We start from the raw sequence: 16,910 nt of genomic DNA on the forward strand, positions 1-16,910 counted from the left end.
GCTTCATTGACGATATTTTAATTCTCTGGAGGGGCACAGATGAGGAAGCGAGGAGATTCGTACAACATATCAATGACCTGCCTACGCCAATAAGAGTGACCTCACACATTGATCACAACAATGTCCAATTCCTTGACCTGGAAATATCAGTCATCAATCATCAGTTGGAGTATAAGTTATATACAAAACCCACTGACAGGAACACCATTCTACACTATGATAGTTTTCACCCCCAACATCTGAAGAAAGCCCTGCCACTGTCTCAGTTCCTGAGGGTCTATAGAAACAATTCTCAGGAGGAACAACGCAAAGAACAATTGAAGATGATGTATTCTAAATTTAAAAAGAGGGGATACAAACGACCGATTCTTGAAAAAGCATTGACACAAGCAGGAGACCAATATCAGAAAGGAAATAATGTAAAAAAGGAACCTAACAATCGAATAATCTTTCCAGTAATGTTACACACTGCAAGCCAGGAAATCTCTGAAATTGTCACTCGCAACTGGAACATCTTGCGACAAGATACAACACTGCCGAAGGAACTGACGAATAAGCCCATGTTCTGCTATAAGAAGAATAAAAACTTGAGAGACCTGTTAGTTAAAACAGATCCCATTCATTGTTATAACATCACAAAAAAAGGAACTATGAATAATGGTTGTGTCAGATGCTTAGGGTGTGTGACCTGTGGGCATATAATTCCTTCCAGGGTAGTTACCCACCCCCATAGTGGTAAAGTCTACAAAATAGCCCACAGGATACACTGTCGCACGGAATTTGTCATATATAAACTCACATGCCCTTGTGGGCTGAGTTATATAGGAAAGACAGAAACAGCACTGTGCGAGAGAATTAGGGGCCACAGATCAAGTATCCGCCTTGCCTATCGTGATGGCAAGTCGGACAAACCTGTGGCCCGACATTTCCTGGAAAAACAACACCCACTCTCTGCCTTGCGCTGCGTGGCATTTGACCATGTGCCAGTAGCGGCTAGAGGTGGGGATAGAGGGAGACTTCTCCTACAAAGAGAAACTTACTGGATAATAGAATTCGATACGATCTCCCCTAGAGGTCTCAATGAAAAATGTTCATTCTTTCCTTTTCTTTAACCGGTCCTTAGGTGTTTGTTTAACAAGACTTACGGTTGAAATATGTGCCCATGCCCTCTCCACTGAAATGTATGGATTTGGAACAATTCTGAAAGCTACCCTGGGGAGTAAGCTACAGGATAAGTTCCATGTGTTAATTATATATGATATATATTATTTTTATTGAAGACATCCCCTAGAGGGAGAATTACTCTGGTCTAACTGGAATTTTAAAATGTACTTATTAATGTTTAGATTGTAACCAAAGACACTGACCAAAAATTACTTACATAAATATTCTAGCCTGAAGAAACTTATAATATAGAAAATGCGCCTTATATTTTTTTGTTTTTCTTTCCTTACTTCACCACTAGTCAGAGACAGATTATTAATATTTTAGCACGTATGATACGCACATATAAGTATATCGAGGCACACACACTGTCTCAAACATTTGTAATATAATATAGTATATTCACTAAGGATTTCATACTTAATAAGCAAATCACTAGAACAAATTTTGTTCATATGACACATTTATGATAGTGTACTTATACCTTACTGATGATATATATTCACTTGTGTTTATAGATAAATTGACACATGTTTTTCACTTGTATAGATTTTTTGAGCAAGCATATATTTTTTCTTTTTTCTTTAGTTTTAAACAACTTGCTAACAGAATGTGAGTAATATAATTTACTTCTTGAATATGAATAATGTACATCTAAAGATGAATAGCAATAATAACAGTGTGAATCCATTGGAATGCTCGGCGAGCACCAAGGCTGGATCCAAATAGTCCGTAATCACTGAGAGACTGGCTCTGTACTCGTAGGGAGAATACTCCTAACGATGGCTGTAAACATAGTAGCATCCTTGCTGGTTAAACCAGCGGTTGCTTGGTTACTATGACGCTATCGGATCAGAGTTCCGATCTCCCGATCACGTGATGCGGAAGTCCACACCAACGCTAGACATGCGCAGTGGGATTGAGTGAACGCCGAGCATCTGAGCTAATGGAGCACAGCTGATAAGGTCAGTGTCTATTGGTTAAATGTGATTTATTTGTCCTATATATGTTTGTTTTATACCATGTAATGTGCCTTTGGTGTCCTGATGAAAGCTCCGATCGGGAGCTGAAACGTTGACCTGACTATCTTCACCTATTAATAAATTGGATGAAAGAAGCCCATGAGTGCCGGTAATTTTTTGATTTTTTATATATATATATATATATATATATAAAAAAAAAATTATTGCAATAATGCGTCTATCTATCTAACCGATAATCTGTGGATCAGTATATGCCTAATCTATCCATCCTGACAATATCGAGAAGTTTGTTAAAGTCACGTATTTGGGCAGATGTGTCACCCTGTCCCCAACCCTGGGGGGGGTGGGGGGGGGAGGCTAGCAATGTGCTCAGCGCTGTACTAATAACATGTCACACAATATTAAGGTTATCTTGGACTGAATTTGGCTACCTGGCTTTCAATTCCCTGTTTAGTTTATATTAAACCCCCTATAATCTGAATTAGAGACCCCAATATCTCCCCTATAGGAGGGAGGTCAGTCACTCAGGACAGACAATGCCAGGATAGGTCACAATGAAACATAAATCTGAGTGACTCCGAGTGCCGGAGTGTGAGTGCTGTCAGTGCTGGACTCGGAGTACAGTGAGCGGAGTGTGAGTGCACTGTGTGCCGGTCAGTGAGCGGAGTGTGAGTGCCGTCTGTGAGTGCAGCTTGTGCCGTCTGTGAGCAGAGTGTGAGTGCAGTCAGTGCTGGACTCGGAGTACAGTGAGCGGAGTGTGAGTGCAGCCTGCGCCGGTCAGTGAGCGGAGTGTGAATGCACTGTGTGCCGGTCAGTGAGCGGAGTGTGAGTGCACTGTGTGCCGGTCAGTGAGCGGAGTGTGAGTGCACTGTGTGCCGGGCAGTGAGCGGAGTGTGAGTGTGCCGGGCAGTGAGCGGCCCCCAGAGGTAGCTGGAGGTATTGCCGCTTTAACGGGGCCCCTTGAAACCGCCCCTGGGCTCCATGTTTGGATCAGATTGAGAGGAAACTCCATGTTGTAACAAAGTTTCCAGTTTCTCCCCTTTTTTTTTATTTAATTTTTTTGTTTTCCCCCTTTTCCCTCCCGATTTCCTCTCCTCCCCCCCTCAGCCTCCCATGCCCCCCATCTTCTCCCTTCCCCCCCTTTTATTCCTCTTTCTCTCCATCTCACCCCCAAGCCGAGGCAGGAAGGAGTGAGGGTGAGTGCTGGCAGGAGGAGGAGTGTGATGGACAATCCGTCCATATTCACCCAGGTCAGCCGAGAGGATGTGCAAGAGAAAGGTGAGGGGACAACAAGGGGTGGAGGGGGAGTAACAGGGGATGGGGGGGTAGGGGTGTCTCTCCTCTGCCCCCATCCTGGGGACCCAACCTGCACATGGACACAGTGACATGTTTATGTTCTCCCTCCCCAATGCTTATTAGTGCCCCTCCTTCACTGCTTGTCCTACTACCCCACCACTCCCGCCCCCCCCCCTACTCTGCATGTCTTACTACCCCACCACTCCCCCCTACTCTGCATGTCTTACTACCCCCCCTACTCTGCATGTCTTACTACCCCCCCATCTCTGCATGTCTTACAACCCCCCACTCCCCCCACTTTGCATGTCTTACTACCCCCCACTCCTCCCCACACTGCATGTCTTACTACTTCTCTGCCCCCACACTGCATGTCTTACTACTTCTCTGCCCCTACACTGCATGTCTTACTACTCCTCTGCCCCTACACTGCATGTATTTATTTTTTAAATCCCTTGTACAGTGCATGTCTAATGCCCCTTTCCCCACTGTATGCCTTACTGATCGCTTGTGCACACACTGCGTGCTTAACTCATGCCCTCCCCACACTGTGCATGATTTATTAATGTGTGTAGCTCTGCTCAGGGAATCCTGGGTAATTGTAGTAAGTTAGCCATTTAATATTTTGTTACTGTGCGCCCCTCAGTTTGGGTAGTATATTACCCTGGTATGATATGGGCTCTGGATTTATAATCTACTCTAAAATACATGTGGCTCCATGCCAGGTGCCGCTGGCCTTTAGAAGGGTTACATTTTGGTGCTGGGGTGAAGTAATTAGAAAATTGACAGGATTCTATTCGTTTCCCCAGAAAGGGGTGGGGCAACTTGGGGAAACCTGTTACAAATACCCCCTTTAGTATTTCTATCCAGCTCACACACCCCCTTACGATGTATCCTGTGACGATCATGGAGTAAAAGGGTGATGGGGCTGGAACGGGGGTGCCAGAGCTCCCCAACTCATAACTCATGGAGGCTGATTGCAGTCTGTGGCATGGTTAAATGGTTGGAAGCGGTGATATCAAGTGTCTTGGCTTTAGGGTAACGCCACACTTTATAAGATCAGTGCTAGTGTGGGTTATGGCATTTGTTATTTTCTCCTTTTAAAACTCCTGGCTGTTAAACCTTTTTAACCCCTTAAGGACACATGAAGGAAATATTCCGTCATGATTCCATTTTTTTCAAAAGTTGTGTCCTTAAGGGGATAAGACATTGTAGAGAATGTGCTACCCTAAAATGTGTATAGCTTTAAAAGTTATTGGTCAGGTTGGTGTAACTAACGTCTAACCTGCCTATGGTGGCCTCGGTGAGATTGACGCTCCTTGGAGCAGTGTCAAGCCAGCAGTCTTGGTTTCCAGACGGTTATCTCTAATTTATGAGGATTTCATAGTTATGGGGTTTGGAGTGTTCCTTTTCATTTCGAGGTCTGCTCAGAGATCCTGTAGTTCACAACCATCTGCAGGGGTTGGGGTGGCTCTCTATTTTGGTTATTGCAGGATGTCCATTAATTGGTCTGTAGGAACTGTCTCCTATTGCTTTTAAAATAAACATCTGTGGTTGCCTACGTTCTGTCTGTGTATCTGGACTTTTGTAGTAACTTGGTCATCACTCTAGCATTTAACGTGTTAAGTTAAAGTTGTTTCATGGACTTATTCACTAAAGTGAGAATTCAAAGGGAATCTCAAATGTAAAGTGGCACTGTCGGAACCAAAACTTGCAAAGACCCTCGGCTGTAACATTGCCGCTGGGGGTCCAGTGGCCTGGTGGGGCAGGCAAAGGTGAGTTCTACATGCCTGAACTTGTCCTTCATGGTGCCATCATCTTCCGGTGGATTTTCTTCAGTTGCTGGAGCGGTAGGTTAGAGTACAGCATTAAGGTATATGGAGGATCCCGCAAGACCACAGGATCATCCATAGAGCCAATTCCCTGCCGCTGTCACTGATGTCTTGGGGGAGGGAGGGATTGACACTTTTAGACGTGTCGGGAAATATTCCTAATTAGAAAGTATCTAATGACTGAAAGTCCAACCGCGTCATGAGTTGTGTGTGTGTGTGTGTGTTTTTTTTTTTTTCTTTTTTTCATATAGATCTATTTTTATTTAAAGGACCACTATAGTGCCAGGAAAACATACTCCTTTTCCTGGCCTATAGTGCCCTGAGGGTGCAAGAGCTGCGCGCGCATTCAGCCGGTCTGTGAGAATCACGCAAGCGCCTCTAGCGGCTGTCAGTGAGACAGCCACTAGAGGATTTGGAGGCTGGATTAACCCATTTATAAACATAGCAGTTTCTCTGAAACTGCTATGTTTTTAAAAAAATGGGTTAACCCTAGCTGGACCTGGCACCCAGACCACTTCATTAAGCTGAAGTGGTCTGGGTGCCTAGAGTGGTCCTTTAAGTCAATATTTCCAGGTCTGTGTTAGAATTCTGTATCTGCTACTGTTATCATTAAGTGAACCGAAGGATGTTCAGGAAATTAAATCCTGACTTCAGAACATCTTAATACAGCAGTTACAATGGTCGTGAAGACTACTTCCATACTGTTTGTGCCAGTTTTATGTTAAGGATAGCAAAGCAGTATATGGAGATTGCTTGTGTATTTTTTTGGCCTCCGCTCTTCAATTTGGATTTTCTATGATCTATACACCAAAACTGCTTCATTAAGCTAAAGTTGTTTTGGGGATTAAATGGTCCTTAATTTCACTGAAATTCCAACTTTGTCAAAAGATATACCAACGCAACTTTAAGGGACTTCTTTGTCTTAACCTTTTGTCAAGCACTGGAATATTAATGAGTTGAATATTGTCATGCCCTCAGCCGTTACCACTGCTAGGCTTTGGGTGTATGACATTAGAATAGCTGGCATTACACCGGCAATACTCAGTGCCTGTAAAATGGTTAATCAGTCTGGAAACTAATACCACAATGATGTATTCTAATAACTTGTCGACGTCAAAGTGTAAGATAAATCGTCGGTTAAGTCTCCCACTTGCCGTTAGTCATAGCAAGTAACCATGAATCTCTGGCAAGTAGTAGCACTCAGTGTCAGTGTGATATGGACCCCTCACTCGCAGTGCCAAGTAACTTTTTAAAGCCTGGTCAGTGTAGAACCACGGCTAAATTACCTTGATATCACAAATTGCATAATTCCTGCTTCTGGGCAGTCTCTCATCATTCAGAATATGAACCTGCAACATTGTATGTGACAATCAACCGGAAGCTCTGTAGAACTGGAATGGACAGTGTTTGGAAGCAATTGAACTTTGTCAAGTGTGTTCCATGTTTGGATGTGATTTCCAACTTGGGTTGAAAGGCTCAGGGATGATATACCGTATATACTCGAGTATAAGCCGAGTTTTTCAGCACACTTTTTGTGCTGAAAAACCCCAACTCGGCTTATACTCGAGGCAATTGTCTGTATTATGGTCTAATTGTCTGTATTAATTTACATTGCCATAATACAGACTGGGGGCTGCAGAGCGTTTACTTACCTCTCCTGCAGCTCCCTTCTCCTCCACGCCGGACCGTTCAGCACCTCGGTCAGCTCCCAGTGGGGTCATAGTGCGGCTCTCGCGAGACTTACAGTGTGAGCTGGCAGAGGTGCTGAACGGACCGGCGCGGAGGAGAAGGGAGCTGACAGGAGCGGTAAGTGCTCTCCGACAGCCCCCCTGCCCCACTGAACTGCCAATGCCACTGGACCACCAGGGAGTGAGAGCCCCCTCCCTGCCATGTATCAAGCAGGGAGGGGGGACGAAAAAAAATAAAATAAAATATTGAAAATAATATAATAATATTAATAATAATAATAAAAAAATTAATATAACAAAAAAATATTATAATAATTAAAAAAAAATAATAAAAATGCCCACCCCCCACCAAGGCTCTGCATCACACTCTGAATCACACACACTGCACCCATATACACGCACTCACACACACTGCACTCCAACACACACACACTGCACACACACACTGCATTCATTATATACATACACTGTAAATAAATATTCAATTAACATAATTTTTTTAGGATCTAATTTTATTTAGAAATTTACCAGTAGCTGCTGCATTTCCCACCCTAGTCTGATACTCGAGTCAATAAGTTTTCCCAGTTTTTTGGGGTAAAATTAGGGGCCTCGGCTTATATTCGGGTCGGCTTATACTCGAGTATATACGGTATATATTTTTAATCTAACCTGTGGATAGGTCTTAAACTGTTGACTCATCACCCTTAATCCTCTTCCAATAACTTGTCAGGGACCGTCAAGCTGAGCGTCATGGGAGATGTAGCTTAACTGTATTTGCTCTATCTAATTATTTTTTTTAAATATATTTTCCTCTGCTTACCTCAGTTTCTATACAGTAAGTAAACCCATGGTTATTACATCAATAACATTACAAAGCATACAATGCGATACGGATGTCTACATCAGCAAATGGGAGTTTAATGAGAATTTTTTTTCTTTTTTCCCTTCTGATGTCTTTCGCTAGAACTGTCGTTTTTGATCAAACCAGTTGTGATTTAGCCAATAAATTGAGCCCATCATTCCATAGAACGGTTTGTGTTAATAGATTCTAGAATTACTGAATGCACAAGTCCAGCAGAGCAAGGCTAAATCTGTTCTGGTTCGTGGCTTTTGTTTTCCATTAACGTTCAATGTTTTCTAGATTATTCTCTATAAAAACAATCACGTATTGCCACTTTCTGGGTACTATAGTAGATGACCCAGATTGTCTGAATACATAAACTGTATCAATCCGACACACTTTTGGTTTAATTAAAGGTAATGTTGATATACTTTCTATTTCAAATCTTTTAAGATAAAGAACACATGTAAAGTAGCTGGAATGCATAGTAGTAGCTGAATGTTATTGAAGTGGTTATGGTGTGCTAATGTCATTAAAATGCTGCTTATTGTGCCAAGAATGTCACAAAGTCGCTTAAATTGTTCCGAAACTGCTGTGCCCTTGGACACAATTGACATCACCTTCTAATGATATTGTGTATGGCTCATTGTGTTTTTCCTAATTTCTTGTTCAGAATGGAAGTGGGCAAGGAATCATGGGAAATATAAATAATTTGGGCAGGGTTCTCTTAAACTACTGTCCCAGTATGACCTGTTTTGTTAGAATTTAGTCTGTCTTGTTTACCTGTAGTGCTGTGGAATATGCAATTGTTGCAATTTAAATGCCATAATATGCATCAAATTCAATGCTCTTTGCAGGAAATGTTTAGTTGCAAGTCTGTTTATCCATTCGAATCTTCCCTTCACTCATAATGGTGCGTTGTGGCTAATCATACCGCTTTAGTGCTCTGATATTGCAAACCAATAATGAAGCTAAAGTTCTAAGAAGCGTGGGCTGCAGGACACGGGTAAGTAGTCTAACTGCACTAAAACTGTTTGGCTGCTTACTCTGGTACAACGCCAGAGCCCTCCTGACACCATAACCACCATGAGCTGCAGTTGTTGCGGTGCTTGGCGTTTTACTTTGTCAGAAGAAGTATTCACATTCCTTAATGGCAGATTCTGCGTAGATCTATCGTATCATCAGGTAGTTGGGACTTAAAAATGGTTTGCGTTAATTTTATATTATGTTGCAATGTCTCAAGGAAACTTTTCCTGTGTTCTCCTCCTCCCCACTGACGCCCTACCCACGTCCGTTTTGTTTTGGTGGACACAGTACCTGATAAATCACATGTTAACCCATCTGTGCAGAAAACTGTCATGTGTATAAAGCCACTCCATGTTTCCAGTTGTGTCTGCTGGATACGTTACTTTGAATCAAACTTGATTCATAACTGTTCCTTTCATGGATTTCGCTTTGTCATCTTATGATGGAATGTCTGTCCTCCCCTAAGGTATCACCGCATTCCATTGTATAATCATTCAGTAAAATAATGGTGCAAGATGACTGTTACAAAATGGCTACTGTGCAAGTTGTATGGGTGCCAGAGTATCACATGTTACTTAACTTAAACCCCACGGTGCATGTCTCTCTATAGAGAAAGTCTGTTTTTCTGCAGATATCTGAGCAAGCGCGAGCCTGGGGGCACCATGACACTACCGTTGCCCCAACATGAAAGAGCTGCGGATTGAAGTCTGGTATAGTGGACTCTGCTGCACTAGTCGTGCCAGTAATATTTGCTTGGGCAATACAGCCTATAAAATGTACATTGCGGAGCGTAGTATCTGCAAAGTTTGCTATACATGTGACACACTTTACATTGCCGCATGCTGCAGTTAGCACTGTGAAAGCAAACCGATCTTCAAATGCCAACTGCCATGCATTTCATACAACATGTTAAAAGCATAAAAAAATTAAACCAACTTTGGCTTAATGAAGCAGTTTTGGTGTATAGATCATACCCTGCAGTCTCCCTGCACAATTCTCTGCCATTTAGGAGCTAAATCGTTGTCTCCAGTTTCTTGTTTCAAATAAAGATTGCCTTTTAGAAGAAACCAAAGGTGTGCCTGGAATTTAATTTTTATTAAATGGTATTCCCTACAAAGCAAATTGCAGTGTGTGTGTGTGTGTGTGTGTGTATGTGTATATATATATATATATATATATATATATATATATATATATATATATTCTATCTTTTATTTATTTTTTTTTATATATTTTTATTTATTGTAAAGAAATTTGAAACACAAAATATATTGTTTAGGGGAGCCTAAAACCACTATGATGAAGTGGGTAGCTCGTCTGGCTGATTGTGGGCTCCCCTAGTTTGTTGTGCCATATATTGTTACAAATTCTATTATTTTTTTTTATTATTTTTTTTTACACAAACTGTTATCTGACATACATTATATGTTGCAGTGCTGAGTGAGTGTTGGGCCCCTCTACATTCCTGGTTAGATCTTGTTACAGACATTGCCGATCTGATAGAAATCTCAGCTGTAGTCAGAGATTGACTATTTTAGCCCGAATTTTTCAAGTCTGATCAAGTCACTGTTTAGGCAGTAACCCCCATATTGTATTGGCATGAAAGGTGCTCTGTGAGCATCCTGTGCACACTCTCTCCTAAAATCCTAATGAGTTTGTAAACAGTCTGTTTATACAGTGTATTGATGGAGCTGCACTCGGTTTACAGCTTTTGAATTCAATATGTTACTTGTTACATTTTGTTTGCAGGGTTTATTGCCCTGTAAATCCTGAACAAGGTCAGGGACTGCTGTTTGTGCTTTGTTGCAAAGACATTGCTGTTTTCACAAGATTCACTTATTAATCTAGTATTTACGGAAATACTCTGCTATCCCTCCTGTGTAGAAACTTGTCTTTCATTCTTTACATCCAGGTATGAGTGTTCTGGTCTCCAGAATAGGGAGCCTTATTTAAAGGAACACTACAGCATTCGGAATACATAATATGTAATCCTAATAAATATTTTGATGTTGTGCTCCGTGAGCTTCAAAAAAAAAAAAAAAAAAATTAATAATTTTACTTTGTACGTCTGTTTATTAATCTTTTATGATCCGTCAATCCAATGCTTCCCCATATGGAAGTATAAGGGAGGCTAGTGCATGTAAATATCTGTGCTGCACCAATCTGATTCTTTTCAGGACTCGACCCAGGAAGCACAGTCCCTTCCCTTTCTCAGAAAAAGCGGTTTACACTGGTCAGCTTGCAGGGACAGACAATATGGTCCAGAACCACGTCAGTTGCTTGTAGTGTCCCTTTTCTGAGACGCTAACACTAGAAGTTTGAATTATTTGACCCCCTCCCCAATTGATGGAGGATACAGACTGACACCCGCACTCTTGGCTTCACTAATCGGTGTTTCTGGTAACTGTATTTTAATTAAATTACAGGGCAGAGGTGTATTTATTTATTTTTTTGCATACCCACATTTAGACTAATTATTTTTAATAGAATTAAAAAAATAATAATAATGATGTATTGGTGAAGAGGGCAAAGTGTGGTATGTACAGCACTTGCTATGAAACCAGTGTTTCCTTAACTTCTTAATCGGCATAAAGCTAGCCAGAAACCAGGTTTTACATGATTTCTGACTGTCTTTGTAAAGTTTTCAGAGGGTATGTAACATAATTTTATGTAAGCCATCTTTGAAGAGTCTGTATAAGACAGCTGACAAATGTAAAATTAATAATAAAGGTTATTTTTGTCTCACCCACTAAGTCATGTGATCTGACTCTTTAAAACCTAAATAAAGGAATGCCACGGTCTACTTGAGTCTTATGGATTCGTCACTCATAAGTGGAAGTTGAGGGTTTTTAATACATTACTAAATTACTGTCCTCTTGTGTTTTGGTGTCTGTGTAGTTTTTTTTTATTTTTTATTTAAAAAGACTAAGTAGACTTGAACACTATAGGGTCAAGGACACGCAAGTATTCCTGACTCTATAGTGTTAAAACCAAAATCTAGCCCCCCTGAATACAGTAAAATCTTAACTTTTTATTCCAGTCTCCTGGTGCTGACTCTGCCCTTGATCTGCCTCCTTGGCTGACCTCATCAGAAGTGGTGTTCTGAGCCAATCTCAATGATTTCACAATGGAAATCAAGGACAGCGCAAGCCAAACACAGCCCTGGCCAATCAGCATCTCCTCAGATATATTGTATCAATGCATCTCTGAGGAAAGTTCAGTGTCTGCATGCAGTGGGTGGAGAGACTGAATGTCGGTCACACTGTGCAGCACTGCCCCAGGAAGCACCTCGAACAGCCATCTAAGGAGTGGCTGGAGACGTTATCACTAGGATGTAATGTAAACACTGCATTTTCTCTGAAAAGACTGAGTCTGAAGGGAATAATTCTACTCAACATAACCTATACAATAAACTGTAGATGTTCCGGTGAGTATAGTATCCTTATAGTGAAGTTTTAAAGTCATAGGTCTTCCATTAAACCAATAATTTGTATCAAAATGCATAATTTAAGAGCTGTATGAAATTATTGGTTTTTTTTGTTTTTGTTTTTTCTCCAACAAAACCAGAAACCACCTCCCTTATTTGCATTCTTACAAGACATTTTCAGCTCTAGCATTGATAATTTGAGAGTAATGACACTCTCCTCCATCTAAGTGGGTGGTTTTTGGTGGTGGGATTCACTGTAACACCTAGTAGTTGGATAGCACATGTTTGCTGCTGTTACTAATGTCTGGGGGGCAACTCCTCAGACATGCAAGTCTCAAAATGCAAGGATTTGGACCAAATTTCTGGATTATCCTGCACAGCAGATCACGGTCACAAACTTAAATAAAATTTACATGTTGGAATGTTAAAAATTCCTCTGAACAGTCAACGGTTAGAGCCAAAACATTTTTTTAAAATTTATGTGACAGTGACACCGAGGGGAAAATAAAGATACTGTACTCTTAGCATTTTTAAAATGGGGAAAGTCACATGCTTATAGAAAAATGTTTGTATAAATTCCAGTATGTAGGCAATCCTACCGATTTGGCAATCAGGAAGTCGCAAGCATATTTGAGACCATTCTTGTTCTTACACTTTAATGTATCACATGTGAGAACGCACACAGATGAGGTGTGCTCTGGCCTACTGTACATATCGGCACCGACAAATACAACACTTTACCTTTAGCTATTGGCTTCCTGTTGAAAGTCAAGGTGATGGCTACTGCAGGGTTCATTGGGCTAAATGGATATTTTTTTTGTACTTTATGGTTTTAACATGTGGTATGTATCTAGTATGCGATGACATGGAAACCAGTGTAGATATACAAATCCTAAAAAGAAAAATCCAGATTGGATAAGGCATAGGCAATCTCACTAGCATCTCTGGTTGGTTCCCAGCAATCATGACAGACCTGACACATAATCGCCATTGACAATGTCATTCATCCCCTTCTGGAGAGTAACGTTGGGTGCTTTAATCTGTTATGTATATTTTTTTACCTTCCTTTCATGTGGGAAGAGCAAAGGGTATGACCTCTTGGTGGCTCTCAGTCTAGGTAGGCATAACTTCTGGATGGAGGTATAGGAAACTGCCTCTTTGCCCTGCATGGGTCCTCGAGGTCACGGATTTCCAGCTAAATGTAACTGACTATAGCGGTGCTCCGTGGCTTATTTGAGTCCAGAACTTCTCACACCATGGGACATATCTTGTGGTGGTTTCCTAGATGTAGACCTGTTATTTGGCTGATTACAATAGTTATTTAATGAGTATTTTGGTTTCTCTGTGGCGCTCGCTTGAAAAGCTGCGAGCCAGCATGGCTGTCTCACCCTGTGGGTGTTGCACTTTAACACCTGGTCCATTTTATGGCCCCCATGGTCAGCATCTGTCCTCTAGTTTTGGAATGCAGCTTGGCTTCCTTGTTGCAGGGAAAGTGTTAAACAATATTCATTCCATAGAAATAGCCAGTTGCTGTAAGCAGGGAGGGGATCTGTTTAATATTCTGTAGCCCGTGCTCCGGATCTCGGGGCCCCCTCTCGCTCTGTTTTTCTGGCAGACATTCACAGACCGGATATAACTCCAGAACAAGGGGGATTTACTCAACTCTTGCTCTCAATCCTGTCCAGGCTGCAAAGCATCATGGAAGATTGTTTGCAGCCGTAGTGTAAGGGGGGGTTGGATGACAAATAAGGGGGCACGTCATGGAAACTGGATGCAAACGGGTGCTGTGATGTAACGAGGCGCACATGGCAATGATGGACAGTCATGGCTAGCTGCAAAGCTTTAGCCAGGGGCCTATTTACACTCAACCCTGCACTTATTCTCAAAAGCTGTATTTTAATTAGCATGCTATTTGTGGAGCAATTAAATGGAATTTAATAATTTTAATTCTTGCCTGAATTATGGAGAATATGAAGCATGTTAAAACAAACTTTAAATTTTTTTTATTTTTTTTTTTATTTTATTTGGTTTTTATTTTAATACATGTAGAAAATAGTACATTGATCACATAGTATAACAAGTATGTTGTGTTTGGGGGTGGGGGCAGAATTACATTGTTGTGCACAGTACATCCATGTCAATCTGTTCTGTTGCATCAGTACAACATTCTCTGGCAGTAAAATAAATTTCCTACCTTCTCGTCTATTCAACTGCACTTTTCCCATATCTCCAACCCCAGACCTGAGTAGATCTAGCTTTCGCCTAATGCCTCGTTTCCACTGAGCGGATCGGTTCGGGTTGGTACAGTTTGGAAGGTTTAGAATGGACCAGCCCATTCTGGTGAGCGTTTCCACTGCAAGTCAGACCTTCAGGGCCATGCAGGGTTTAGAAAAAATGCTCTTCCTGTCCACCAATCAATGAATTGTATAGTAGATCCGCCCTAACCGAACCGTTCCATTTTCTATGGCCCTACATCTGAAGCAGGGCCCTGAATGGATCGGTACGGTTCGCTTGTATGGACCACTTTCATAATGGAAACACCCAAAATAGCGAACCGTACCGAACTGAACCGAACCGATCCGCTCAGTGGAAACGAGGCATTATGGTCCTCTGCGTAGTCTGACCCCCACCCCGGCACACACTTTTAAAGTAACTTGTCTTTTCTTTTAGATTTGTAATTTTATTTTCCTACCAAAACTGCCATACGAGTTTAAGCATTAACTCTGCAGTGAGACATGTACTGGAGTGAAATATATACAAGTTGCATGTTTTGTCCAAATGGCAACACACCCTTAAAGTGGAACGGAACGCTAAACTGTTTAGGTCTGCTTTTTTTGCAACTCCATAGATAACTTGAGATTAATGGGTTGTGCTAAATACTTATTTATTTATATATATATATATATATATATATATATATATATATATTTTTTTTTTTTTTAATTGAGTGACTTTAAAATTACTTTAAATGAGCACTATAGTGCCAGGAAAACAAACTTGTTTTCCTGGCACTATAGGGTGATTATGCCCCCCCCCCCCCTCCCGCAGGGCTGAAGCCACTTACCTTTCTCCAGCGCTGGGCTCCCTCTGTGCTGGGGAACTCTCCACCCCCTGCTGACGTCAGATCCACATGTGTGACAAGAGCCGCGCGCACATGCAAACCGCCCATAGGAAAGCATTACTCCATGCTTTCCTATGGACGTCAGCATCTTCTCACTGTGATTTTTCTCAGTGAGAATCGCCTCTAGCGGCGGTCGATGAGTCAGCCACTAGAGGCGGGATTAACCTTCAGTGAAACATGGCATTCAACTGCAGGGTTAATTCTAGATGGACCTGGCACCCAGACCACTTCATTGAGCTGAAGTGGTCTGGGTGCCTATAATGGTGCTGATGGATATGAGTCTGTATAAATTAATGCATTGTTTATCTGCAGATGCAAGGCACACTCGAGCTGTCTAGGCATCACGGGGTGGTCATCCTGCAAAGAGTCTTAATAGAAATACAATAGTGAAAAATTCCCACAATAGAAAGATAGTGGTGCTACAATCACCTAGGTGGGCCACAATAACCACCAAGAAAATAGCAACAGACAATAAAACAAAAGATGGTGAGAGCACTCCAGAAAGTAGAATTAATATCACCACAATTGCAGTCACATTTTTCTCTGAAATAAATCAAAGAAGAAAGACCTAGGGCAGGGGTAGGCAACCTTTTTAGCAGCACTGTGCCGATATAGGATTGTGATGTCCCGTGGCGTGCCGGTCCTATTTTTTTAAATTGAGGTGTGTATGTTGCCGTATTCTGCTTGTGTTATTTATACTGTAAATGCTTTGTATCGTTGTATTTGTGCGTATATGAGCTATTATATTGTATATGTTCAGGAGTAGTTTGTGGTATCGTGTAAGATACATATGAATGTGGGCTGTGTATGGGGGCTGCTTGTGGAATTGTGTGTGTGGATGGAAATGCCACATTGTGTGTTTGGTAGTGTGTGTATGTGTTGGGGCTGTTTGGGGTTGTGTGCATGTATGTGGATTGTTAGCGGGTTACGTTTGTGCGGATTGTATGTATGTTTGTTTGTGGGCTGTTCGTATTATTTGTATGAGTAAATCTAGCAGTGTGGGTGGCTTCCCTAGGTTCCAGTGGGAACCAGGCTGGCCAGGTACAGGTCAAGGACAGCAGCTGCAGGTTGCTCTACTACAGTGTGGATTCCCATTCACTTCCTCTATGTGCTGCAATGCATAACTTGAGGATTGTCCTTCACCACCTTTTCGTATTAGCAGATATCTGCAGTTTCACTGGGACTCCTGATAGGCCAGAGCCTGTTTGGCTGTAGCAGCCTTGAGTGCCGTGTAAAGACACCTCGAGTGCCGTGCATGGCACTAGTGCCGTAGGTTGCCTACCCCTGACCTAGGGTAATAAAGTTAAAACAGAAATAATAAAATATGTGTTGGTCCCACTCTCATATAGAGAGCCACTTAACTAGCTGGCTCAAACTACATGCCTTGAACAAATCAGACTTCAGCTGGGCACTGCTCAGTATCCTGTATCAAGTACCTCCAGGACGCAGATTCAGGGGGTTACAAACTTTATTCTCCAAACACAGGAAACCAATTAAAACCAGGAATACTGAAAAAAGTCCCATAAAACAAAGTC

The 16,910-nt window shown here is 41.7% G+C and overlaps 1 protein-coding gene across 1 annotated transcript in view; it reads left to right on the top strand.

Annotated features, from left to right (window-relative positions):
* The first annotated feature begins 3,154 nt into the window (after positions 1-3,154).
* Positions 3,155-16,910, top strand: part of CTDSP1 (CTD small phosphatase 1) — a 44,649-nt gene continuing 30,893 nt past the window's right edge. Inside the window, exon 1 of the mRNA XM_063429265.1 lies at positions 3,155-3,425. Within this exon, the coding sequence (XP_063285335.1) occupies positions 3,371-3,425 (55 nt within the window). The 5' untranslated portion in view covers positions 3,155-3,370. The remainder of the gene's footprint in view (positions 3,426-16,910) is intronic.

Source organism: Pelobates fuscus, chromosome 8 (genome assembly GCF_036172605.1).
Source record: "Pelobates fuscus isolate aPelFus1 chromosome 8, aPelFus1.pri, whole genome shotgun sequence".
Taxonomy (NCBI): domain Eukaryota; kingdom Metazoa; phylum Chordata; class Amphibia; order Anura; family Pelobatidae; genus Pelobates; species Pelobates fuscus.